At 40.1% G+C, this 27,410-nt stretch overlaps 1 protein-coding gene across 2 annotated transcripts; it reads right to left on the reverse strand.

Moving 5' to 3' along the window:
- Positions 1-821: 821 nt before the first annotated feature.
- TSNAX (translin associated factor X) lies at positions 822-24,696 on the reverse strand. 2 transcript variants are annotated; one of them, XM_072035793.1, is made up of 6 exons: positions 24,577-24,696; positions 20,887-20,994; positions 18,183-18,297; positions 16,460-16,590; positions 3,794-3,921; positions 822-2,622 (listed from the first exon to the last, which is right to left on the reverse strand). In XM_072035793.1, exons 1-6 carry the CDS (start codon positions 24,578-24,580, stop codon positions 2,248-2,250), a joined length of 861 nt encoding a protein of 286 aa, XP_071891894.1. In that variant the 5' UTR covers positions 24,581-24,696; the 3' UTR covers positions 822-2,247. The 2 variants fall into 2 exon arrangements, with proteins under 2 accessions (XP_071891894.1, XP_027309961.2); XM_027454160.3 differs by lacking the exon at positions 24,577-24,696 and adding an exon at positions 21,692-21,841.
- Positions 24,697-27,410: the final 2,714 nt, after the last annotated feature.

Raw genomic sequence — 27,410 nt, forward strand, 5'->3', positions numbered from 1 at the left:
TTATTCACAGCTTTGGATTACAAACAGGCAGCCTGAAGAAGTTTACAAATCATGTCTGCCATTAAAAAGCTTGTTCTGGGCGTACAGAAAATTTAGATATCAGAAGCATTAGAACCAAAATGTTATTTCTGAAGGACCCTCTACTTGAAAGTCTGCTAGAAAAAAATACTTTTCATGTATCCTTTTAAAATAATGAACTGTACAAAAGTAAGTTACTTGACTAAAGCAGTGTCTCGTTTCATGGCTACAGAGAATATCACTCATCCCATCCCTTTTCAAACTGTGCCATGAAAATGTTCAATTTCTGCCCGATAGCTGCTAGGACTGTTTAATATCACACAATACCTCTAATAAGTACAGGCTTTCACTTCACGCGCATCATCCTAATATGCAATTACTTGAAGCAAATCTAGCTGTGCTAAAAGACAGCACTACTCTCTTACCTGCTTCAACTAAAATACTAGCTGCATTTAAAAAAAAAAAAAAATTCCTTATCAATAGGTGTTCTCCTCTCTTTCCCCTCCTCCCATCAGGAAAAAAAAAAAAGGAGGAAAAACAAGGGGAAAAACATGAGTACCATTGCAGATTTATTCCAGTGATAAACTTGTTTTGTCATTTGAATCCTTTGAATTTCAAAAAAAAGTAAATTAAAATGCAAGATTACACAAATTTTCAAACCTAGCTGCTTTTTAGACTTCACTAAATAAAATTAGTGAAAGAGTGAAAAGTTATTTGTGATTAAAAAGCGCATTAGTGGGTAACTCACACCTTTATTTACGACTAGGACTGACAGGCAAAAGAACCAACACACAGGCAGTGACTGCTTTTCAGAATTTATTGTAAAAAAAAGTAGTAAACAATAGGAAAAAAACGCTCCTTTTAAACCCACCACATATTGCTTTATATGGAAACAATGGAAAAATGTGACAGAAACATATTTACCCATTTCTGTCCATATATCAGATGATCCAAGCTACTCAGGACACGCTCATGGGAAAAATATTGGCAGTATCACAGCATATGGAAGTGGAAATAAAAAACATGCAGTATTTTCAATTGCAGTTGGGAGGCCTATTTCCTGGAGTCTAAAGATCATGTTGTTTTATCTGCTTTCCTTTAGCATAACGTACATTATCAGACTTCCATAACTTCAGACACCGGCAGAAAGCCCTGATTTTTTGCCAATAGTGACATACCCACCTCAAAGATAAATGTGGAAGTCGGAATGTCTGCCTTATTTCTGTTTGCAATTTCCTTTCCATAGGAACATGCACATGATATAGTTCCTGCTAACAGATATTTAAAGCTTGGCTTGCCCTCGTTCATTTATACCAGTCCAACCCCACTGGAGGTCCTCAGGGCAGCACAAACAACGGAGAACAGACTTCCAACACCACGCTTGTTTTGACCAAGTGCTTCCCCTAACACCACATTCAGCATGTTAAGAATACATGGCAAGTATTCTGCTTTTGTCTACAAAGATAGCAGATTCTGCATTAGAAGGTGTTACAGAAAATGTAAATAAATAAATTCCCCAATTTTTAATGGATTTTGTAGTTCATATCAGAACATCTGAAGAACCTGTGTAACTTAAAGAGGGCTCAATTTAAACAGAGCCCTAGAATAATGAGTGCACGGTAATATTTACCTGGTGTAATTAGCTTCATTACCAACTGGCAAAAAGTTGACTTAACTTCAATTTCATGCTTAAAAGAATTAGTCAGAGAAAACTTATGTTACATGGCACCTTCAAGACCACCTCAGCTTCAAGTCAAGGGATGAACTTACACATAGGTGTGTTGTTTTAGATATTACTTGAGGACAGAAACCAAATACTCAGAAAACAGGGCTCAGCAGAAACCTATTGATAAAACAGTACCTAACCATTTTTTTCACTGCTGCGGTTGCTGGAAACTGATTGTAGTGACCACACCAGTTTGAGGTGACTCACACAACGGCCAGCCACTGGTGCAGACCACTGGGGAACATTTGGTCGTTCTGAAAGGGGATACAATGGAGCAATACAGGAAATTCCATGCTGAGAGGACAAAGTCAAACATTTGTTCTCTTGCACATCATAAAAAGTATTTTTGGTTACAAATTACTATTGCAAACAATCTTCTCATAGATAAAACTAAAAATGTCTCTAACTAGAATGCTTTGGGAGTCAAAACCCCACAAACCATAACTAATAAGCTTTATCTATGCAAGTCCTCTCCCCTTCCGGGCTGTGACAGTCTCCTTATTTTAAGACAGACCTTCCTCTTGGTCAATCAATTCTGTTTTGGAGGAGAACACATCAGCCAGCATGTGCTTTGGGATTTCAGATCCCCGTACTTTCAACGTGTAGCAGGCATTCTCTACTTTTGCCAGACTCTGTTTCAAGGTATACAGCTTCTTCGATACTTCATAAGGTCCAGTGTTGCCAATAAAAGTAAAACCATCATAGATCTGACGTAAGAACTGGCTCAGTTCAAAAGGTGTGTCAATGTCACCATTTCCAACACTGCTGATGCACAGCCGCATCAGCTCTCCAGTTAGGTCAGCCACTCCCAGCAGGTAATCTACGGGTGTTACCTTCAGGCTCCAAGTGTTTGGTTGCTTATCCTGGGAACTGGAGGTCTGAGGACAGATCAGAACAAAGCCCAGTAATGACAAGTAGGCAAAAAGCAGAGTAAAATGGTTCAAATATACACTAGTTTCTCTAATGCAACTGTAAAGCAGTGGTAATTACAAACATTCTGGAAACTGAAATTGCGTGGCACTTAACAGTCTGATTTCAGAAGTACTATTTACTTATCTCCCTCCAGCATGCCGTAAGGTATGAAAGCATCCTTTCCATTTGAGATGTGATTTCCATTCTGACAAGCACGATAAACGCACCGTGCTTCTATCACCTTTATTTGCAGAGTAAATGCATCTGTACCAATGTTTATTTGCATATGCCTTTTTTTTTTTTAGCTCAGATCTCAGCCTAATAGATTTAAATTTTCATTGAATACTCTGTCCAAAGCTACCAAAGCAATCAAGAATCAAGAGAGCCTGCATTACAAAAACAAGACATATCATTTTGTAATAGCATCTTGAATTTCAAAACATTTTCTAGAAGAAGTTGATAGGTATAGTTCTCTCAGATCATTTTTATATCAGCCCAGTTCACTAAATTATCTAAATAAATATTTCATGAAGAAAAGTCATCACAGAGTGACAAGTTTGCTTTTCAAGTTTCCAATACTTTTTATTTCCAAAATAGTGGTGGATGGGAAACAACATACATCTGTTTCTATTCCTTTGCTCCCACAGTGTAGCATCCACTCAAACTCACCCATCTGGTCTGCAGTGTGTGTGCAGAAGTTAACAACTTCACAATTTGTGAAAATAACTGTACCACTACTGGTAAGAACCAGAGAACGTAAGCTAAAAACCTGGCCCTATTTGCAAGTATCTTACTAACAGAATGAAGAAGGGAAAAAAAGCACCGTGTCTGGCCATTAAAAATCCCTCTTCTATACTTGTTTCTTAGTATTTTGCTATCCTGGATGGTTCTGCCTACTAGGTGTTCTGTTTGCCCTAAATAAAGGTGATGTGAAATAAATAAACTCGTATCCCACTGATTTAGTTTACCACTAAACTAAGTAAGTTTTGAATAAGCGAGTCAAAGCCCCCATGCCTATGTAACACCATTCCACTCACTGGCCTTATTTAATCCGATGCCAAAAACATGGCTGAGCCCAATCATCACATTAACCATTTCTGAAAGATATTTGTCACATGAGAAAAGAAAAACTTTTACCGTGTTTGTTGTTTCTTCCCTGTCTTCCGCTGTAAATACTAGTTGTTTATTGATCTCTTCAACACTAATTAAAGATCGTGTTTTAATAAAATACTGAAATGAAGCTGCCTCAACATACTCTTGAAGTCCTGCAAAAACAGCATAAATAAGCTAATGATTCAAACTTTACAGTAATGATCCATCCTTGATTTTTTTTTCAGAAATCTTTTAAGTAAAACCATTTTAAGGTTACTAGCAGAAAGAGAACACACTCCAGAAATAACATTGAATCATTATTTAACATAGCACACTTTTGAAGTACAAACATCAGACCAAAAGCACAGCAGATAAACATCTTCAAGTTTTTACTCCAAGCAAACTTCTCATTCAGATCCTTCTGTAATATCAGTACAAAGCATCACGTTACTCTCAGAAACAGGCTGAACAGCAGCTCCCCATAGCGAAGCTTGTAAAATACAGCATTTGTATGATGGAGAGTGCAAATCACTGTTTCATGAGGTCACAGACACGGGACACAGTACAGAGAGACTGCAAGTAAGTCAAAGGCAAGGCAGCTGATTTGAAAAAAAAAACGTAAAGAAAATTTTCCCTTAATTCATGTTATTACCAACAGTAAATACTTGTTTTAAAATTAATTTCCCACTTCTTTATTTTGTAGGAATTAGTGAATAAGCTCCTTAAAACGTTCAGGATAGGTGAAATTTGTGTTCAGGACAAAGCATACATTGTTACAAGTAACTCCAGACAAAGAAAAAAAAAAAAAACACACAAACAACCAGACAAGGCTGTGATGTTCAACAAGATGAGCAACAGCTCTGTCCAAAAGAACTTACACTCTAAAAATAAGGCATGCAGGAAGAACAAAAGGTGTACTGAAAAGGAAATAAAAGATAGGATAACAAATATAGCTTGTACCAGCTTTATATGCCATCTGCAGCCACCTGTCACAACTGCCTCTCACTGCCTACTTGACAGATGGTGATTTTCAGTATGCATTATAGCACAGGTGAGATCTATAAAAGAGCTCGAATGTTCAGACAGTGATTTCACAGGTTCTGTCAATTTTTCCTTCTGTGCACAGGGCAGATTTGGGGGAAGAATGCGGGAAAAGTTCATGAGCAGAAGATTGATGTTGGCATTGCTGGTGGAAAAAAAAAAAGCAGAAATGAACCTGGAGCAGACAGCCATGGCAGGATGAAGCTAAAAAGTTTTGAAGACAAAAACAATACATGTGTATCTGACCTAGGGACAGAGAGAGAACCAAAAGAGGAAGTTAAAGGAACAGACTGTAACGTGACAGATCTTAGCAGAAGAACAATTCTGAACAATTTTAAGGGGATAGTTTCACTTTGGGAGAAGCAGAGAGGTGACACTGTGGCATCATGCAAGAAGGCTAGGCTTAGACAGTAGCTTTGCCAGTATGTAAAGTGAGAAAATTCAGAGGTACCCAAGGGTACCAGAAGTAGAATCCTGGTTCCATTAGAATAATGATAAAAAGCCCAACTGACCACTACAAGGCAAGGATCTCAGATAATTTATTTTTCTTTAATCACAATGAAGAAGTCTAAATCAAAAAGAAGGGAGCCATCGATTTGAATAAAAGAGGAAAGTGGAAATGCCCAGGAAAACTGGAGGAGACCTCCAGGGAAAATGTGATTGTGGGCCTTTCACATTACAATCGTAGTAACGTATGCTCAATGACCTACATTTTCTCTTTTTAAATATGTATTTGCAAGGTGAGTGGATGCAATTCAGTACACACCCTTTACGCTTCTATACAGCAGCAGTGGGAAAAGCAGAACAACCAACCAGAGCCACACTCAACACTGCTGTTCCCAAATAAGAACATCCTACTACAGCCATTTCTTGTACACAGGGCAAATAAATGCAGTAATTTAATCAGCTGAATTCAGGTAAAGAAAAGCTATTCAGGATCTTCTAAGATTAATAACTTCAGAAGTTGCAGAGAGGTAGATTCATCACCCATTCTTCTCCTGACTTACCCTGCTGATATAACACAACCGGTAATTCATTATGACATTTTGGCTCTTCCTGTGGATAAGCTATAAACTACCACACTGCAGCACTTAACATGACATCTGTGAGAATCTCTCTGCCATCCATGGAGATTACCAGCTATGGAGAATCATCTTTGCATTTACCCAAGTTCTCAAAGAGATCAAATCAGCTCCCAAACTTCTCAATTTATGTTCTCAAGCAATGTTAACTCCCACCTTTAACTCATTGCACTTTAACTCCTCCACACATATTTTGTTCTTTCCCAGGCTGTTTGGCTCCTCGTTATATTTCTTTATGTGTATATATATATAAATATATAGACATACACATGCCCACATTTTTTGCCTCCTCTCTTCCCATCCAATCTGCCTTGATCCACTATTCTCCTCACTCCTGTCTAACTCCACCATACAAAAATTACGCACGAATTAGTTTGTCATTTGCTTTCACCTTTCACACTTAGCAGATCTACCTCTCTGTATTTATAATCAAGCCTTACAAAACTTTATTTGACATTGTTACCATCGCAAACAGACTGGTAACAACTTCCCTGAAAAAATATTAGTATTTTAAGCCCTTCTTCCAGACATAGCTACAACGTAACTTCCTAATGACCCCAGACCTTGAAATAAGGTGTTTTCATGTGCAGGTAGAAGGATGTTTAAACACGGTATGTTTTAGCTTAACGGAAGGACATCCGCTAATTTCAGCAAATAATCCCCAAGGTGAAAAACCCCATCCCATTTCACTACACCATCCAACAATACCTTCCCCTTGTGCTCGTTTTGGATTTATTCCAAAGTTGGCTTCTTTACAGATTGAGTTGCCAGTAATAGAATAGTTCGTAAAGCTACTTTTATGCAATGATTTTTCTAGCATGCACTCACAAAAAAAACAATAAAAAGTGTTGTATTATTTCCACTAGCACTTGTTAATATTACAAATATAAGATAACACTTAAACATTTTGATATTTTATTACATTTACACAAACAGCTTGCACTAGTGATAAGTTAGTCACACACTCTTCCATATTTTGAAAATATATTTTCTACATAAGAAATGGAAAGTTACATTGAGGTATCTTCTGAGCACCTATCTATAACGGAGATTTTGTGCCTGAAAAATTGTGCATTTCTTTTCCATATGAGTCAGCTGATGTAAAAGATATTTACCCTTGTCTGCGTATACAAACTCTGGGAAATATCAGATAAGCAGTTTTTCTAAGAAACTCAGTGTTGTACTAGCAAGAAATCAGGATTCTTTCAAAAACCCAAGTCATTGGAGCACTCAAGCCAAGAGTCAAATTAATGTGTAAGGGGTAGGAAAAGGTAGTTCTGCTTTAAAAATGGGTAATGAGCTCCGTAACTGGAGGAGTCAGGTAAAGGTAAAAAAATGTAATCCTACCTGATATATATATATGCCTGTATGCACTGAAATTTTAACTTTGAATGACAGATTGAACAAGAGGTGAGTTTCCTCCTAACATGTAATTTACTCAAATTTCCCTGAGATGACTGAGGGATTGGAACATCTGTTCTATGAGGAAAGACTAAGTGAGCTGGGCCTGTTTAGCCTAGAGATGAGGAGACTGAGAGGGGATCTTATCAACCTCCGTAAACACCTGAGGGGACAATCTAAAGCGGATGGGGCCAAACTCTTCTCAGTGGTGAGAAGTGATAGGTGACAAGGGGCAATGGGCATAAATTGAACCACAGGAGGTTTCGCTGCCATATGAAAAACAACTTCATTACAGTTCAGGTGATGGAGCACTGGAACAGACTGCCCAGAGAGGTTGTGGAGTCTCCTTCCTTGGAGATATCCAAAGCCCACCTGGATGCAATTCTGTGTAACATGCTTGAGGTGACCCTGCTTGAGCAGGGGGGTTGGACTAGATGATCTCCAACCTCATTCATCCTGTGATTCTGCAATTCTCATTTAAGCATCAATTCAGCAGTTAAAAATGGGTTAAAATGGATTTCATGCCTCTCAGTTCTTGAAGTTAACAATGTCAATGCGGTTAGCTTCCTGAACGACCTTCATCTCTGTATTTCTTCTTAAGCTAATCTCCTTCTCTCCCTTCAACCCTTCGCTTTCCTCTTTCTCTACGTATTTTTACCCAAACTTGCAGTCTCTGTTAAGGGATAGGAAACAAGTAGATGACAGCCTGTGTTATCTTCCCCTGCTCCTCCACTAAACCATGCACGAATCATAGGCCAAAAGCAGCCACCAGAAAGATGGTAGGAAAATATACAGTTAGTTACAACTATTTTCTTCTGCCATCACAATATGATGGGTAAGGTACATTATTTACGAGGAGAATCACATGAAACTACCCAATTGCAAACTCATTCCAAAATCAAAACAGTCGCAACTCTACCTTATCACATTTAAGCTGCTAGGTTACCCTCTCTTAAAAAGGAAAGGAAAAAAGAAAAAAAGGAGTCACATTCTTGTGGAAATTCCAAACTGAGAAAAAAAAAAGTTAAATTGAGAGCCTTTATTGCCTAACTCCGCAGACCATGGGGAAGATGGTAGATTTAAAGAACCCACTGCTACTAGCCTGTTGATCAATGAGTAAGAGAACTGGTACAATGAGTAATTAATTAACCAAGTATATCAACTGAAATAAGTACAAGCAATAAATTTTAAAGTATTAATATACAAATTAAATCATTATGCTTTAAAGTTAGCATCCTATTAAGATGAAACTGACAATTCACACCTCAGCCATTTCAATTTGTCTGCAGCTTTGGCAACAATTCCCTAGATTCACAGTTCTCTTTTACACACAAGTGGTAAAAACTGAAGTAATTAATCTAAAACTGTGGCTGTGAAACAATCCAACAGCTGCTTAGTTGATTGTGAGTGTGAAGTCAAAGGTTAATTTTATAACAGCATACTGAAAGAGTATGAAGCCAGCTATCCTCTGAGAGGCTCACGACATAGACATCCTGTTGTGAAAAAGGCTTAGAAGAATTTTAATTCCACTCAGGAACAGATTTTATACAATGGGAGTAACTAGCAAATACAAATAAAAGCACAAGAGCAAATGTCCATAAAAGGTTACAAATTTGAATAATACTTCTGCTATTTCCATTCACTGAGTAATACTTCAAAACCTGAGTCACTATGACAGGGAGACCTATGTACAGTCCTTGAATTTTGAAAGGATCTGGGAAAGAGAAAAACACAGTTAAATCCATATTGGCATAAACATGCTGCTCCATTGTCACAATTCAGTTTTGAATCAGTTTGGCAATCAGTGCAAACAGATGGGAAAGTTTGACAGAGAAATAGACTTTGTACTACCTTATATTGATTACTAATAGAATGTAACTAAAATAAGAATGTATGTTAAATCCGGCAGCGATCTGTCTAAACTGGTTTACTTTTAAATCAATAGCTAAATTGATGCAAATTTCTCTCACCAAGCCCAATGTTTTATTGATTAGTCATTTGCTACTTGACTCATCCATGACCACCCTGAGGCTCTGTTCCCTTCTAGCTGCATGCCTTGAAGTGTTGCATTTCAGATGCCTAAATGTTAGGACTGTTTGTACTTTGCTTAAAGTTGAATACACACCAAAGTTAGGGAAAAGGAAAACCCAAGATTAGTCTTTTTTCCCCAATAACTGAATAAACAAATACATGCTCACTGTTAAATACGCACGGGTGCCTGTGAGTTAAGTCATTTCTCAAACAGGCACAAATACCCTGCAGAGAATATTTTATTCTCTCATTGCAGAGAACAATTTGAGTCTTTTTTTGTTATTGTTATTAGAAACATGTGTACATATGATAAATGCTAGTTTTCTTGTAGATGACTCACTGTGGATGAAAAGTTCACAACCTTTTATTTTGATTCTACTTGAAGAACCAAGGGATGTACCATGGTTACTTTTTAACAGAATGTTTTGTTCTTGAGGGTTTTTTTCATTGGTTGGTTGTTTTTTTGTTTTGTTTTTTCAAAAAAAATAAAAAGTGAAAAACTCTGGAGATGAGCCAATGCTCTACATGAGTTCTTAAATATATATAAATTCCTGTGACAAGTAGTCTTCCTGATCTTTGACTACCTCCAGTTCCTCTGAGAACTGATATCCAGTTTTAAAGTCATTCAGTTAGAGGGCAAATTTTACACTACTAACAGCCTCGAGGGCAACTGTTCAGATACCAAAGAAAGGAAGCTCTGAGTCAGCCAGTATGCTCGACGATCAAAGAAGGAAGAGCACCTACCACAACACAGCTTTCTCAGTTTAAACCCAATAAAAAATCCTCCTCAGGATGAGGCTTTTTCTGTGTGAAAGTCCTGACTAACCTAACCTGATCAGAAGTACTAATGGTAGCCACATATTCTCATAAATACAGATCAGTGGAGATGACAAAAAAGGCACACCATGACCCACCAACCCCTATTTCTCACCATGAGACTGTAAAAAAAAACAAAAAACTAATCATGATGTGCTCTACTAGCTGTTTCCTGTCATGGAGCTTCTCTATGACACATTCTCCTGTGTGGTTTAAACATAAAAAGGAGTGTACATTTTTCTCTAATCTTCTCTAATTCTCCAGCAGCACTCAGTTCCCATAAAGGCTGGAGAGCTCTGGTCTGTGAATGACTGATGTTAACAGCTGGAGGATCTAAAACAACTCCTGAGTCAGAGCACAAGGACTCCTCCATTTGCTAACTATGAAACTAAATTAAAGGACAATGTCACAGGTTTCAGACTGTCATGTAAACAACACCAGTATTTCCTGTAATAGTGCTGCAGAGCTTCAGGACAGTTAGATCTTATGTTAGAACTAGGAAATGAAAACCTGACCCAATCCATAGCGCACATCTTTAGGAGATTGTATATAGCTGCTCTTATGCTGCTGAATTTAAGGAGTATGGTGAACCCAATAGCTCCTCCATCAAACACAGCATGCTCTGTGTGAGCACTGGTCATGTCCAACCCACATTCATTTTCCCAGGTTTAAGTTTTTGTGAACGGACATACAAATCCTGCAGCAGAACATAAAACATGAGAGGCTTTGCAATTGCTGAATGTTTACTTTCCTTGGAATAACCTAGAAAAAAAGCATGAGACAGAAATAAACAAAGGGCAGTAAAATGCAACAATCTGAAGATATCTAGTTTCAGATAAGCAACTTGCAGGGTGAAGAAAATCAGTCTGACAGTTTGTTGGCACACTTGGCAGCGCAAGAACATCAGAGAAATGGAGAAATAAAGAAAGCAAGCAGAGGAATTAACAAAGTTATATGTGATAAATATTGGCTTCTTCACTGCAAATTCCGTTAATTTTTCAGTATAATCAGGAAACTTTGTTTCCATTTCTGGCATTTTACCTCTCACCCACAGCAGCAAAGAAATGAACTTTAATTCTTCAGCTACATCCTGTTCCTGTGTTATTATGTTTTCCCACCATCTTGCAGAAAGCTGATTGCTTCCTTCATGGATAGTTTTCCTTTCATGTTTTAGGTGTATTTAAGTTTTTTTCCTGGGTGAGACATTTCCAACCCATGACACCCTTCTTCATGCAGTAAAAAGCTTTTCCTTTGTACATCACCCATTCTATCACAGTTTTGAACTGTAAAAGCAAAAAGTTCTACTGTTTCTGATGTGCAGAACTGTTCTTAACCTTGGTTTTATTTTAGAAATATATATAGGAAAAGGTAGCTAGCATAGATCAAGTACAAGATGTTCTTTCTATCTTGTGAGTGAAAAAGGTAAGAACAAAAGAACAGGTAATACTAAAGTCATTACACGGACTGTTCGTTTAGTTTGTGTTCTAAGCAGAATCCCTTTTACAATACCAAAAGAACAATAGTACTTAAACAAGTGATTAGGACATCTAAATCTGGCCTACTTGGACAGACCTCGCCCATCTCCATGTTATTTCTTGCAGCATCACGTCTGGCAGTACTGCATAATGAAATTAAAATATGGTCCTCTAGCACAACTAAAGTATTTCCTTTTCATCCATGCAGACTAAACCAACATTGTCCAACCCAACAACGCAATTTGTTGCTGTATGATTAGACTCCTGAAGCGACTCTAGATGGGACAAGACAGGAGACAAAAATAAGCGACATTATATCGTTCTCTCAGAACACCAATAGTGCCTGCACGAGATAAATTATGAGCTAGACTGCGTCAATGCTGAACTTTTACACAGAACTTCCCGCACCATCATGGGCAGCAGCAGTCACGGAGCAATAGCTTTGACAAGGTGCTGACATTTTACAGCCTCATCATCTAATCCTATTCGGAGCAAGTGCAGACATGATAAAGAGCTAATGAGCTGCTCTGTGCAAAGCACCCCATTCACCATTCCTGCTAGCACAGACACACAGCAAACAGCAAGGTCGGCCAGCAACGTTTGTTACACGTTCTCACCACCCTATGCTGCGTTAGTGAGGAAGCCCCAAAAGAAATCTGGGTTTCTTGTTCCAGGTTTTATGCACTGCTACCAGCTGTGCAGATAACACCACACCTAGGCTTGCTCCGAGCAGAATCTAATGACCTCATTGTATAAACAGCAACGTGCAGCTTAAACTACCACTCCTAAGAGCTTTCTCGGTCAAATTGCCATACAGAAAACAGTGTAACACCTCAACAGCCTTATTATTCTCACACTGCACCTATCCTATATTGCTAAGGGACAAAAAAAAAAAAAAAAAAAAGAGTAAAGCTTCAATCATCTGGAGACTTCATTTAACAAATCATGTTAGAAAGGTACCCCACTCGTCCCCACACACCAACCTATTGCACATCTCTTGGCTCCCCTCTGCTTTAGGCAAGCTTTGCACTTATACAGAATAAATTTAGATCGTACTTAGAATAGTTGTATAAATCCTAAAACGTCACAGGGCATACCCTTTCAGGCCTTTAAGGCTTATACAGGTTTTCTTCCTGTCTACTACTGACATTTTACGTGAATATTTTAGAGTTTATATATATAATCCTGAAAAGTTTCCTCCCTTTGCTCCATAAATTCATAAAAAACATTCTCAGCCCTTTTCTCGCACAGCACCTCACAAGGATTTTAAAGCAACAGTACACGTTTCCTCACAGGATATATAAGGTATACACTGTGAAGTGGGGCAAAGGAGCAGGAATTCTATATTACAAATAGTAAAGCTTTAAAAATATCAACAAAGCCGAACACTTCTACCAGAACAAATGAAGAGCTCCACATTAAAAAAAGACTTCATTATTTCAGTATCTCTTTGTTTGCTTGTTTAATCATCCCCTGGGACAATCTGTACTGTTAAGAAACGTGTAGAAAACAGTCATCAGTTTTTGTTGTTGTTCAATTAGTGCTATACTCAGTGTTTGAGCTCATGCAAGTGTCCTTTGGGGAAACGTCCTGCGTGCCATTAGCACTATTCTTAATGAGGGAAAGCATGAAACTCCTTTAGTGCTCTGCCAGAATTGTTTTATCTTCAAGTCAAAAGAACAACTGCTTGGAGTAACCCCAAAAAAAGCATTCAACAATTGCAAGTGGCAAACAATATTCCCAAGCATTATACTCATAGTACTGTTCTATTTATAGGCTAACAGTTATTATACTGAATAAAATATGTATTAGGCAGCTTTATTATGCAGACAGTTATGACTCCCCAATTAAGGCTGCTACAGCAGTTTCCATTATAAGCCCAGTTTTGATCCCTTTTACTCGTTCTGAGACGTAGGGTGGGGAACAGGAGGATGTTTCATGTTTGGTTTCAAGACAAAGGAGAATATTTTTAGGAAGTTTGAGGTTAATTGGACATGCTGCTTTTGAGATATGGGACGTAGGCGTTTCTTTATTCTTTTTTGAAGAAAAAAAGAATGTAACTTTTAACTAGTTCTCCAGAATTTCTTTAAAACACAAAGTCAGTATAGAAAACTAGGTGAAAGCCAAGATTTACAGCTCTAGGAAATGCATGAAGACAAAAGATCTAGCACCTTTCCTAGCTTTGTATTCAGAAAGGCACGCAAACTGTTTCCACTGTGAAAAAAGCAAAGCAGCAATTAAAACATTAGACTTAAAAACAAAACCAAAAGCAGCATTCTTAATTCTTATCATTGTTTTCCATCCCAGTTACAGTTCTTCCCAAACAGCAGGGGTCATGGGGTTTCAGCATTCCCTCTCACTGTTTTTCTTTACCTAACTGTCCCTTCTTTCTTCATGTCTCTAGGTTTTCTATCTCAGCTTCATAATCCGGACAGCAAGCATCTTCACATCTCTGTCACCTCCTTGATCCCAGCATCAGCTCTGTCAAGATCTACAAGTCTTTAAGCCTGCACATCCCTTTTTTTTCCTTCCATACGACTAACTGAAGAGTGGAGGATTCAATGAACAAGGTGAGAGCAAAGCTCAGGCTAAAAGATTGCATTTCATACCTGTCATACACACAAGCTCATTTAAATGATGCCTAAAAGCATTCCCTGTCTTCTCAGTGGCACACACGTTTTACATGTGTAGCAGAGGTCTATCATAACTTGGCCCATTCTACAGTGGTCAGATATATATTTATCATTTTAAGAGACATACACATTTTAAGAGCTCATATTTAAAACACTGGTGACAAGTTTTAGAAATGCTGATCTGTGCCTGATAGAACATTTTCAGTCGTTTTGTGAAGAGCTTATTCCATTCTATTTTGATGCTGACAGATATCTCTGTGTAAGTCAGAAATCAATTATGAAGGAAAATTAGTGTAGCTAATTGTGTATGAGTATTTACTAAACAAAGCAAGCTTGAACAGAATCTTCTTGCTGATTTCTTTTTTTTTTTTCCCAAGTTGTTATTGCTGGCTGAAGTTTACATACCTTTCATATATAACTAACTTTTCAGGTTGGCAGGGATGTATTTTTTAATATCTAAGAACAACTTTGTTTTTAATCAGAGGAGAAATCTGGAAGTAGAAGCCTAGTGTAAGGTTTGTTCCCTTACATTATAGGACATAGGTACACATAGAAGTTAACAAAAGAAAAGTTTCCATATGTCTGCTCTTTTGGCATACTCTTACATTGAGATTAATGCCAGTTAATCCCAGGTGAGCTTCCCCTCAGTAAAAACAGCTGTAGGTATGGCTCTGAATTTACCCATGGGAAGCCCCATATTAAGAAAATAAAACTCTCGTGAAGCAATTGAGCATGGCATCTGGTTACCCTGTAATAATTCTGCCCACGTGGCAAGGCTGGCAGTTTGTACTGTGAGGTCTCACAAAGATCCGTGAGGTAGCACACCTCAAATGCTGCCATTACACAGATAGCCAAGAATACTACACGAGTCACAGGGGACTAATTTCACTGTTTTTTCAGGCAAGTTTACAGGTCTTTTCAAAAAACTGTGTTCATAAAACTGAATGAAAGGATTCCCAGCTTTTATAAACAGAACTTAAAATGAAAATCCAAGCACTTGAACTAGCATTATTCACCATTTGAGGTCACTTGTACTGTCAGAGTTCTGAATCATCTATTCCTTTTCATTGCCTCATTACAGTACTAAGCAATAAATAGCAGCAAGATTCACACAGGCTGTAAGTGGCTCTTTTAAGAGTAACTACTCATATTTAATCCGAACAACCCAATGCACCACAAGTGGCTGTGGAATTGGAGTCACAGAAAACTAGCACGGCAAACTCATTCTGTTTCAGAAGTTCCAAACTGAACATTCACTTAAGAGCTGACTCACTCTTACTTATCCATGTGAACTTAAGTTTGTATAAAAGTTAACTTGTGCAGTATTTATCTTGTAAAATACTTCTCTCCACAGATGTATTCCCTCTGGATTATAGAAGTAAATTCTTTTTAGACAATTAAATCGGGGCAGATTTTCAGTTCTCCTCAACTGAAGAAGTCTTGCCCGAACAAGAAAAGATAAACAGGATTCCAGTATGTCTAAAATAAGATATTCCAGTATGTCTAAAATAAGATAGGTAAACGCAAGATAGTTTTATAGCATAACCAGGATGTCAAAGAAGCAGTTACAGAGTTTACTCATATGTTGCCACAAACAAGGCAAAAGACTTTTAGGTAAGAATCAGATTCAGTAGCAAAGAAGTGTCATTTGTCAGCAAAAGTGATGAAAGCACTGATACTTAATATCACAGGATGTTAGTAAAGACAGTAAAAACTGTCATTTAATGCTTGGAGCACCTATTAGAAGCATATTCCTAGTCTTCAGAAGAGAAAAATACTAATTAGAGATTTTAAGTTAACTTTATCAATTCACAATGGAGTAATTTCACAGGTTAGTCACACACATGCACGCACACCCCACCCCCCCCAAGTTATAACCTTTTCAGCTCAGGTAAACGAGCATGTTGCACATACTCCTCTAAGTCACAGAGGAGCAGCCAGTACATTTGTTAGAACTACTCCCAGCTTTAGTTTAGGTCAGGGTCCAAAGTTTTCCAGCTGCAACAAATTCTTGTTTAACCACAGTGCTAACAGGACTGTAGGACAATAGCCTCCCCAGTACCAGAGCTAACTGCAAAGATGAATCTGAGTCCTGATTTGTAAATATGTATTGTAGATATGTTTGTAGATATGTGCTAAATTCAAACCTGCTGCATGAGGAGAAACCACTTTTAGGTAAGAAACGGAGTTTAGTGCAAAACAGAATATTTTCCCTATTTTAAAATAATTTACCTGGAGATATAGCTCTGTGGAACTGATACATGTCTTCTCCAATCAGTTCTTGTGCAACCTGCTTAATCTTTCGTCTGACAGCATCTAACTTGACTTCAGATTCATTTAGTATTTCTTCCCCATTGGGAGCACTGCAATCATAAAGCAGAAACTGAAAAAGCAGCTTTCAGAATATGATCAAACAGTTGAAAAGAAGTTAAATTTTCATTTACTAATACATATTCAATGACTTCAAGAAAAAAATGTAGTGGAAAAAGAAACAGTTTAAACTTTAACACGTATTGTAGATTCCAAAAGAAAGATTTTGCAGATTGTTACTGTGAAAATAATTGACCAACGAAACCTAGTTCTGGTAGCATATTTATTCCAGATAATAACTGTAACAATTGCTGAAGAGGGAACAATAAGAAACACTTGCAAAGGCTTCAAAAAAGTACTCCGGAAAATGAGCAGCATTTACAGAAGTTGATTAACCTCTCTAAAAAACGTCAGCGTTTTGTAATATATTACAGAGCACACGTGACATACATACGGAGTTTTAGAAAGTAGTTATGACCTACATTATTAGGAAACAACTGAAATATCTGATTTACAAACAGTATGTACTTGGCAGGTAAGTTTAGTTTATCTTATTTCCTTTTAAATCACCTCTCCCCAAACCCCAAATAATCTATGTGGTCTATTAGGCTTGCAGTCTATTTGGGGACTACATATAGACTGGTCTCAATGAAATGTTCAAAAGCAAACAGATTTCTGAAAGTAAAGCCACATTAATGGCTAAAAGCAAAGGAGTGGGAAATAAAAATAGCAGCATGGGAAGCTTCCACGCTCCTCAAAACACAAATATCTTAAACAGGTATCTAAAATTCAGAGTAAAGGGGAATTTTGTTGTTCTTTTTGTACCAGTTCCCAGCAGACCTGGCCCCTGCAGTGGGGCTATTTACAATCAAGGCTGTAGCAGTTACTAGAATTATCATAATAACTCCTCGCAGAAGACCAATTTAAAAAGGGAGCAACTTCCTAAACCCTATTTATAACTGTTACTATTACAGTACCTATAAATAGCTGCTACTACAGCAGAAGCATGCTGGTAAGAAAGAAAAAATAAATCTGGGAGAAGGAACAGGGAGATCCGTGATAGCAGTTACACGTAGGACAAGTAAACATTCTATACAACAGGCTATGCAAAGCTTCTCATTTTCCTGTTTTCTATTTTCTCCATGGCTTTCAACCATTGCTTGAAGGTTCACGAGGACACAAAATATATAGAAGCTCAAAACTTCACACATGAGCCTCTTAGGTTGCAGAATGTAGTGAAGTAAACAACCCAAGCTGCCTCCTCCTCCTTGCATTGATGACCTAGGCTGGGGTTGCAAAAACCAAAACAGGGAAGTAGCAGCAGAGGCAGCTAACCTGAAGGGAGTGTGCACACTCTTCTCTCCCAGCTTGCTGGAAGCTGGAAAGCTCTCATCTGCTGAGATACTCTACTACTTTGATCCTATTTAATACTTCAGTAAAACCAACTACAAAACCTGAAGCAGCATCTATTAATTCTCTAGCTGGAGTGTGTGTTCATTACCTCATATCCACCTTAAAGGATGTTTATGGGAAAATAATTAAATCTTTCTCAAGGAAACGCTGCAGCTATTCATCACAAATAGAGAAAACACTACAAGGCAGCTTCCAGGTTTCTGTGAACACCTTTGCTCTCAGTGTGACTCACCTGGTAAACCTGTGGAGCAGAAATATCGTTCTTTTGCTTTCAATAGTTATATCACGACTGAGCTTCACAAGCCGTTCGTATTTGTCATGCCTGGTGTCAAGCTCCAGCTGAAACGCTGCGGAGTCAATGATTACAGAAACAAGCATGGTTAGCACAGCGTGCAGCGTAGGAGAAAAGCAGAGATCCTGTGCCACAGGAACTGCTGTGGGGCTCAGCCCCACCAGCCTTTTCTCTGGGGTGCCTTTTTGCAGCGTGGGCAGTGCTGTGGAGACCACCATTGCCCCCTGCCTGCCGGAGCTGCTGTGCGACAGCTGCCTGCACATCTCACATGGCTCACCACACAGCAAAGCCACAAAATCACTTCTGAACAAAATACAGCAAGTCCCATCATGCAGGAACGTGCCTAACAGAACACTCACAAGCACGCAGGAACCTAGCTCTGACTTCTGGCTCTTCAAAGTCTCTTTGAGGAATGGACCCGTATCCTTACACAACTACATGGCTATGAAACTTCAGTTTTGAATAGCAAAATTCATCAGTAATTCCACTTCTGTTTAGTAAGTCAGGTTTAAATATATGTCAACAGTGATGATTCTTTAAGCAGCCCAAACCACTGTAAGCTAAAATACTCGTTTTAAATAGTAAAATCTATTCTGCCATAGTTCTGTTCAGAAAACTGAGTTAGATTTTCACCCAAATATACGAAGACAATTCAGAAATAAAACCCTGCAATCATTAGTAAACAAGACTCATCGTTTTCTGAAAAGTTAAAAACAGACTAGTAAAAATAAAGCTTATATTTTATATCAGAACTAGACTCGGCCAAAAGCCAAGTATTTTAACATCTTTAAGAACTAGAAGTAGCAAAGCAACATTATTTAAAATAAGATTTCTAACTTTCTAATTTACTTACTGTAAATTCTCTCTGTCTAACTAGAATGAAGATGAAGAAAGAGTATGCATATCTACTTTTCTTAGTGAAAACTATGAACGAATAATAATGTTTCACATACAACATTAACATTTTATAGGCTATTATTCCACTAAATAAACTGTTAATAGATACTTAAGAGAACTTAAACATCCTGCATAACTGTGTGAGGTATTAAAGTGTACAAGAAGATGCTAAAAAAACACAGAGGTTACTTTCTTAAAGGGTCTACCAAGTGACTATCCTTTAGAAAAACATAGCAGTTTACAGACAAGCAAGTTTATAGGAAGCTAAAAACCTGTACTTCTCATTGCCCTGACAAAAAAATGGATTCTCTTTTTTCTGTTGTTGTTTGTTTCTCTCCCCCATCTTCCTCTAGAACTCTAGAAGAAGCCATAAATGTTCCTCCTAATCTTTAAATCTTTCATATGCCCTATTGGTGTGTCTCCACCAAATTCTGAGAGTTAAGTCCACCACTGACGTATCGTCAAGAAGAAATATTCCATCGCTCCAGGGCTTATAAGCACCAGTGGAATACATAGCGTGGATCTTTGAAAATTCAGGATAAACTGCCTCCCTTACTCTGTTCTGAAATTCACCAGGCACCACTGACAGGATCACATGGAAGAGGAGGAAAAAAAGGGTTGTTTTGAATTCAAATTAATAGCACTTCAAAAAAAATGTTACATTTGAGGGTGAAAAATTAAAGTTGAAAGTACTGTACTCAATTTAGAGTGCAAGGATATGTACATTATTTAAGGTAAAAATTCAGGGGTTGAAGTTTATCATCCGCCATGCTGACTTATACCAGGGAAAGAAAAAGAAACATCTGTTTAGAGACAGCAAGGAAATTACATGGTGTTGAAGGGACCATCTATAACAGTCATCCAGCTCTTACTTCTTCACCCTTTTCGGCCTCATGAAAGAAAAGAGGGGAGACAAGGAAAATTTTGCACTGAGATTTAATCTGGTCACAGTATTACATCTCCTTCCTTCATCTGTTGAGGCTTCTCATTTCTGAAAACCACCTTTCCTGTGCCAGGGCTAAATTTAGTTAGTTAAACTAAATTCACAGGAAATTAAATGTGATTTAAATCCTCTGAAAACAATTTGGTTTGAGGGAAATCCACACTTGCTTATTTAAATAAATGAAAATATAAGCTAGTTTTACAAAGGCACTTAAAGTGCAATAAGTGTCTACAAAAAGATATACCTTATTTTGTTAAACTCCCATTCTTAAAAAGCGCATGTATAAACAGCTCACAACTCACAAAACAATGCATCCAGATTTACATTTGACAGCTTAGTCACCTGTGCAACAGAGCTAGGGGTAACAGTTAAGAGCCTTCTCAGCCTCCCTGCAAGCAGCCACCTCCTCTTGTCACCACTATGGTGGAGATTTTGCACCTGTGCAAGTCTCTTACATTTCTCTGCCACCAAAGCACCTGGGCACCTTTTGTCTGCCTGAACACTTCTGCAATTTACTTAGCATCAGGTTCAGCATGAGCAGGCTGGGCAGCGGGAACAGGAGAGTTAAGATGAAAAAGGAAACAAGTCATGAGTCAGGTGCAGCCATGCCAGATCCAATTCTTGAGACTTAACTGCATAAAAACCAAAACACCAAGCTCTAAATGTATGAAGCAGGACTCCAACTAGCTTCAAATCTTCCTCCCCCCCCTCAGAAAGCTGGCTTATTCCAACACTAAATACATAATTCCTAGCAAATTCCACAACACACATTTTTACAAACCGCCTTTCCAAATTCTTACTTACATTTAAAAGATGTCATCAAAGGTGAAGACGGATTAACATTCTCTTTTTCCTCCTTTTTTTGACCCTGTGGGAAATTGTCATGCTTTCGTTTTCTGAACCCACCCGATCCTATTAATAGAAGAAAAAAATAAAATAAAATAGTTTTGCCAGAACATAAATAATCTCAGAATGTTGTCTTCAGAGCCTTTACGATTCTAGAATGAGGTAACCCCCTATTACCAGCTGATGTCACCTTCACATCAGCATGCCACTTGTTCCACCACATTCCTAGTGAAAACTTGAAAAACCCCTACCAATTTCAGTGGATGAGCACACCAGGATCCCAACTCTTTATTCACAAGGTGTTCATAGCCTTTTATGCTTTCTTTCTGTAAGGGCACCGCTGCATGGCAAATCTTGTGTGAGCAAGGGCCTACAGGATTATACCTTTTTTAAAAAAGTATTTTAGACGCAGAACTTAACAGAAATCATTAAAACCACTACAAGTGGTGTGATTTATCGTACAATAACTGATAGTAACTTATGTTATTGGTCTCCTGTAAGCGAGAAGACCAGCGGCTTAGGGCCGTTTCCCCCTGTCGCCATTCCCTCACCTCAGGTGAGCCACCCGGTTCTAACGGCTCCCCCCCCGCTGTAACCGCCACAGCCGTGCCCTGTGCCCCCGGGGGCCAAACCCTGCCAACCCCTGCGCCCAACCACACCCGTTTAAATACGCGGAGCTCCCTTAACCTCCTCAGAAGTGAACCACAACCAAAAGCTCCTTAAAACCACTTAAAAGCTGCGAGGCTCCCCCGCCGGCCGCTACCTTCCTTGCCGCTCATCCTCGCCCCGCCAGGCCCCGCCGCGCCGCCACAAAGGCCCCCGCGAAGAGGCGGCCCCGCCGGTGCCTGATGGAAGCGCTCCCGGGGCATGACGGGAGTTGTAGTCCCGGGAGAGAGAGAGGGAGGGGGGGACACTCCTGAGGCAGCAGTGCCCTCAGGGCGGGGCTCGGCGGTGTAGATGATGAGGGAGGTGTGAAGAGTTAGGGTAGGGAAGAACGAATAAATAAATAAATAAATAAATAAACAAACAAACAAACAAACAGTGAGAACCCCAGACGCTTCAGGTTATCACACTGAGATGTCGCACAAGGGCTGCGTGTGGCTGTGCTCCGCATCCAAGGTCCATAACAGATCCCATACCCGAAAATAAATAAATAAATAAATAAATAAATAAATAAATAAATAAATAAATAAATAAATAAATAAATAAATAAATAAATAAATAAAAACCAGGAACTTCTCCACTCCCTTCACCCCTGAGGTGTGCTGTCCTGGTCAGGGACCTCCACTGACGCCGCTCGCTGCCGGTGCCCCGCAGTGAGGCGCTTGCTCTGCCGCAGTGCTGTCAGCAGAGGCCTCCTTGAAGCGATGCCCAAGCTGAAGGAGAACGAAGCTGTCCTCCTCCAGGAAAGCCCGAGTCTGATACCAGCCCAGCTGGACGCTGTGCAGGGCAAACACAGCCAGCTGAGGGGCTGCATAGCCTTAGAGAGAAATGCTATCTTTGTGATGCCCCCCCCAATTTAAATACCCAGCCGGAGGATGTCTCGTAACACCACAGACAGTCCGAGCTGGAATTAGCTCCGCATATCCTTTTGTTTTTAGCTCATGGGGTTGCCTTGGAGATGGAGGGCTTGGCCATAATGCTCTCTGTCGTACTGAAGCGTTCGCATCGGGCGATCCAACCCTGAGCGCGTTTGACAAACGAGCGAGTGAAGCGAAGTGACAAAAAAGCTTACGAAACTGTCACAGGGGGATTGCATAAACCGGGGTCAGATGTTGGGTCTGAGGCTGTTACATGACCGAGGATGTTTGCAGCTGGCTGACGAAAGGAAGCGGGAGGTCAGCTGGTCCGCAGTTGTTATAACAACAACCTGTTATGTCTCTTAGGCAACAGGGATGCCCGCAGTCTTTTGGCAGGGTGGATCGGGAGGATGATTTCCTCTTTTCCCGGAATAATGTTTGAAAACAGCAAATGCTTCGCACTCGGTTGGATTTGGGAACTCTCTTGGAAGCCGCAGGACCCTGCCGAGTGCTCATAGAGCACTGTGCAGCCTGTGAGCAGGGCAGATTTGGGGAACGGACGCGTAGAGGTGTGTGACAGCACCTACAGGGCTGCTGCACCATCCAGCTGCTACACACAGGGAAAGACCCGACGGCACGCTGCCTTTCATCCTAGTGTTTAGTTTATGTCTCCAAGAGAAAACTGGCAAGTGACGGGCGATGAATAATGTACCTATGGGGAAAGTTTGTTTCTAAACATGAACAGTTAGTGCCTGGCTTATGTCTGGGGTGGGTGCGCTGGCGATTTCATAAAGATTTCCTTCTACTGAGGCAGCCACATGAAAGAATTGCTTTGGAGGAATTCGAGGTGAGACTATCTTTATCCTGCATCTACATCAACACCAACACCCTTGGAGCAGTAAAAGCGAAGTGCAGAGACTAACCTTTCTCCCCCATCTCTCCCATTCCCCTCTCTGTGCATGAGCTCCCTGCAAATTACAACTGAGGCGATGCGATCCTTTACTTCTCTAGCTGCTTCAGTGAGGCAGGGGAATTGCCAACTCGATGAGACTCTGGGCTTTTGTACCACAGTGGCAGGGCACAGAAAATGTGTAGGCTAAAGAAAAGGGTTGTCGTAGTTTAGGAGAAGATGCTGACGGAGTAAGAGTGTGAACAAAAGAAAAACAAAACACTTGCCTTCAGCTCTGGGAGTCACAAAATGGAGGTCACCTAAGCAAGACAGTCTCAAGGTGCAGTTCTCATCAGAAACGGCAAACCCAATCACCCCACAGCAGAATTTGCATGCTATTTTCCATATACCTCGGTCTCTTTGACCTAGGTACCCCCTGTTCCTCACACCCAGTAATATGGCTAGCGTAACCAACAGGATTTTATGAGGTGAATGGCCGTTATCTGTTAGCGTGGTGATCACATAGACCACTCCCTTTCTCTCCCTGCCTTTTTGGCATCGTGACAAGAACATTTGCCCACCAGTGTTGTCACCAGGATGTGGTGACACCCGTTATAGAACAGGAAAGCCTCGTGTCAGCATTGTGATAAGGAAGGTTGCCCACCAGCCTTGTGAAAGCCCGGGCGCTGGGTCACCAGGATGTGATACAGATGTTATGGGACAGGGAAGCCTAACAGCACACCAGATATTGCCCAAAAAATCAAGCAGCTGAAAGACCAGTGTGGGATTTGGACCAGAACTGCTGCTGGCTGACAAAACCCGTGTTCCCCTGCTGGGTGGGGATGCCTCCACTGTCATCGTCTTCCTCTGAGGGCCGAGTGACTGATGTGCTTTTAGGTGTATGCCAAGTCTAGATCATGATTATTGTATCATGTGTTGATTATTAAGAATCTGACCCAAACTGCAGAGGGCCCTAGTGATAGAAAAGCCTAGGTGACTAAAAATTCTAGATTAAAAAAAAAAATGCTAATTACTAAAAATTCTGTGTAACAAGAAGTTACCATGCCTGCTAAAGGTTCTCAAGATCCATAAGCTATGTTGTTTGCTATTTTTTTTCTGTGATGATAGAGCTCTAATAATAACCAAAGCCCTGTGGCCAGTCCCCATTCTAACCAGCAACCCTAAAAGAACCTGTATGTCCCCACAGCATCAAGTGACAGTCTTCAATCTGAGCCTTACCCATCTTGAGGAGTTTCAGATGCTTTCCAGTGTCCTCAGTACCCCTCAGATAAGCAGTGCCAAATGCATATTCTCCTTCATTCTCTTGGTTCTCTCCAGTGCTGGAGGTTTGAGGTAATGGTTCTTAGCAAAAGAGCTAATCTGATCCATCTGCAGCTACCCCTCTATATGAAGGAGACTGAGAATGGTGTTTGTGTCTACATCTGAGAGAGGCAAAATATTACATTACATATGGAAAACCCTCTTTCATGCCAATGTAAATCAGAAATAATTCCGTCTAAATTGGGTACCACTGAGATGACTATCAGGTCTTGAGAATTCCCAATGTACAGAATATTTTATGCTGCGGTATAGGTAGGGCTAAAAAGCACGGCGAGGCTCGGGTAGTTAGAGAAATGCTTTCCTAACAATTCCCACCAAAATATTCTGTTAAAAAGCAGTTAAGGTTGCTGCAGGGCAAAACACACCCACACAAGAAATGACAGGTTAGGGGAACCTTCTTCCCATAAGTTACTGTGCACGCCTCGTATTAACCACTCCCAGTGACAGACTCCAAACCCCAACAAGAAGCTTCCCTTGTTCTGCGGGATAAAGAAACAAACGAAATACCCATCCCTCCTACACACGCAGTGCAAAACCCTCCGGCTTCTGCAGCACTCACATTAGTGGCTGGTGCATTTGTAGTGGCTATGGCAATTTTGGGTGAAAACTGGGTGAAAACAAATTCTCCCCGAGCATGCACTCTGCTGGTACCACTGGTCGCAGGGCCCTTTGTGGACTTTGTCAGGCTCTTTTCTCCATATCTGATTCACCGCTCCACTTAGTAGACCTGTTCCCCAAGGCAGAGATGAAGAATCATCTGTTGCTTTTTATTAGGTTAGAGGATGAGATACTTGGTATGTTTACACTGAAGTAAATCTGGTTGCCTTGCAGCAAAAAAAGTAGCTGCATCTGCACCAGCTATGTGTATTGGACTTCTTCTGGATGATTTATTCGCAGCTGGGGCCAGAGAATTTTTATGTTAATGGAGTTTGCACTGAAGAAGTTTTGTGTGCACACCTTTGTTCCTCAGTGTGCTGGTGGTCTTCCACCTAGACTCCCTTACAACTTTATTCCTGCACCTAGCCAGTACTTTCATCTAAGTTTCTTCTGCTCCATAGGGTCATGATGACCAGTGCTGGCCAGGTTTCGCTTCATTGTTCAGATGGTAATACAGTTAGTTCTGCCCTTTTTATACCCAGATGCTCTAGAAACAATGTCTTGGTATCGCACCAGCAGACTTTACCTGCAGTCCCTGTGCCACAGAGGGCTTTTGAGCCTTCTCATACTCTGAGGGACATGTTGGTCCAGGTGCAGAAACCAGAATCTTTATGCTGGGGACATAAAGATTCTCAGGGGACAGTGACTTCTCTTTCCATACAGAGCTGCAGAATTAGACAAGCAGATGAAGTACGGTAGCGCTCAATTGAAAATGAGCTGGAGAGGACTTAGTCAAGAAGTATTAGTCTCAGGATGTAACTTCATGTCATGGGTGATGGCCCTGAAAATCCTGGATGGTAAGACTGAAAACCTCCTTACTGAAGCTACCATACACATGCCAATGCTGTGACCTGGTCGTAGCCTGTTACTTGACCACATCTCCAAAATTCTGGCCCTGTTTCCCTGACTTCTGTGCTGTGTGGTCAGCTCCAACCTGATAACTGGAATTGTAATGAAATTGTGTTCGTGACAAGACTGAACACTTTATTGTTCTGTTACAGTGCAAAGGCCACAAACAGTAAACTAACAAAGGTTTATGCATTTACAACCCCATCTTTAAAATGACAGCATGAAGTTTGCATTTTCCTGTCCTCCAGGAAAATCTATTTACATCAACAAATCCTAGAGAATCAACATTTCTTTAGAAAACTGCAGTAAGTGAAACATGAATCCTAACATCTTTCTAATGCTAAATGCCTTTATTAATAGTTTCTAACTTCACTGTGAGCTGTGTATGGGTAATACACAACACCGAGTGAGCTTGGAGCAGGGGGCTTTTCAGGATACGTATACATGACATACATATCTCTACTCACTGCTCAAAGGGTATGAGGTTGAAATGTGTGGAATCTTTCCCCTGTTTCCATAAAAATAACACTTCCCTGTCACCCGACACTATGGGGACAGGCAGGTTCTTTAGGGATCCTGGGTAGAATGAGGACACCACCGAGTTATGGCTATAATTAGAGCTTTAGTACCACATGGAATTTTTAGCGATTAGCGTAGCTTATTGTTATCTTGAATTTTTAGCACTCAGTGTAGCTTTATTTTTAGCTAGATTTTTCATCACCTGAACCCTCTTCAGATCAGGTCAAATTCTTAATAATCAGTGCAGAAAGCAATAATTACAATCTAGACTCAGAGTACACATAAAAGCACACGGGTCACGCACTCAGTCCTCCAAGAAAGCAGGCAACAGCAGAGGTCCCTCTGACCACGGGGGGATCACAGGCTTTGCCATCCAGCTGCAGTTCTCATCCGAGTCCTGCTTGGGACTTGCAGATGCTTTGATTTTGCGGGCAATATCTCATGTGCTGTTTCTCTTCCCTACTTCACGATGGGGGTTAGACCATCCTGGTTACTCTGTGCCAGGAGCTTTCACAGCACTGGTGGGCAAATGTGCTTTTCACGGTGCTAAAGAGGGGGAAGGAAGGTAGGTGATATGTGATCAGCCCGTATAATGGGCTGCTATATAATATTTTTGCTTTATAAAATGGCATTGTTTCTGCTGCCCATATTACCAGGCGTCAGGAGCAGGGTACCCTCACAAGCCCATATGGAAATCATCAGCATCA

The sequence above is a fragment of the Anas platyrhynchos genome, chromosome 3, assembly GCF_047663525.1.
Source record: "Anas platyrhynchos isolate ZD024472 breed Pekin duck chromosome 3, IASCAAS_PekinDuck_T2T, whole genome shotgun sequence".
NCBI lineage: Eukaryota > Metazoa > Chordata > Aves > Anseriformes > Anatidae > Anas > Anas platyrhynchos.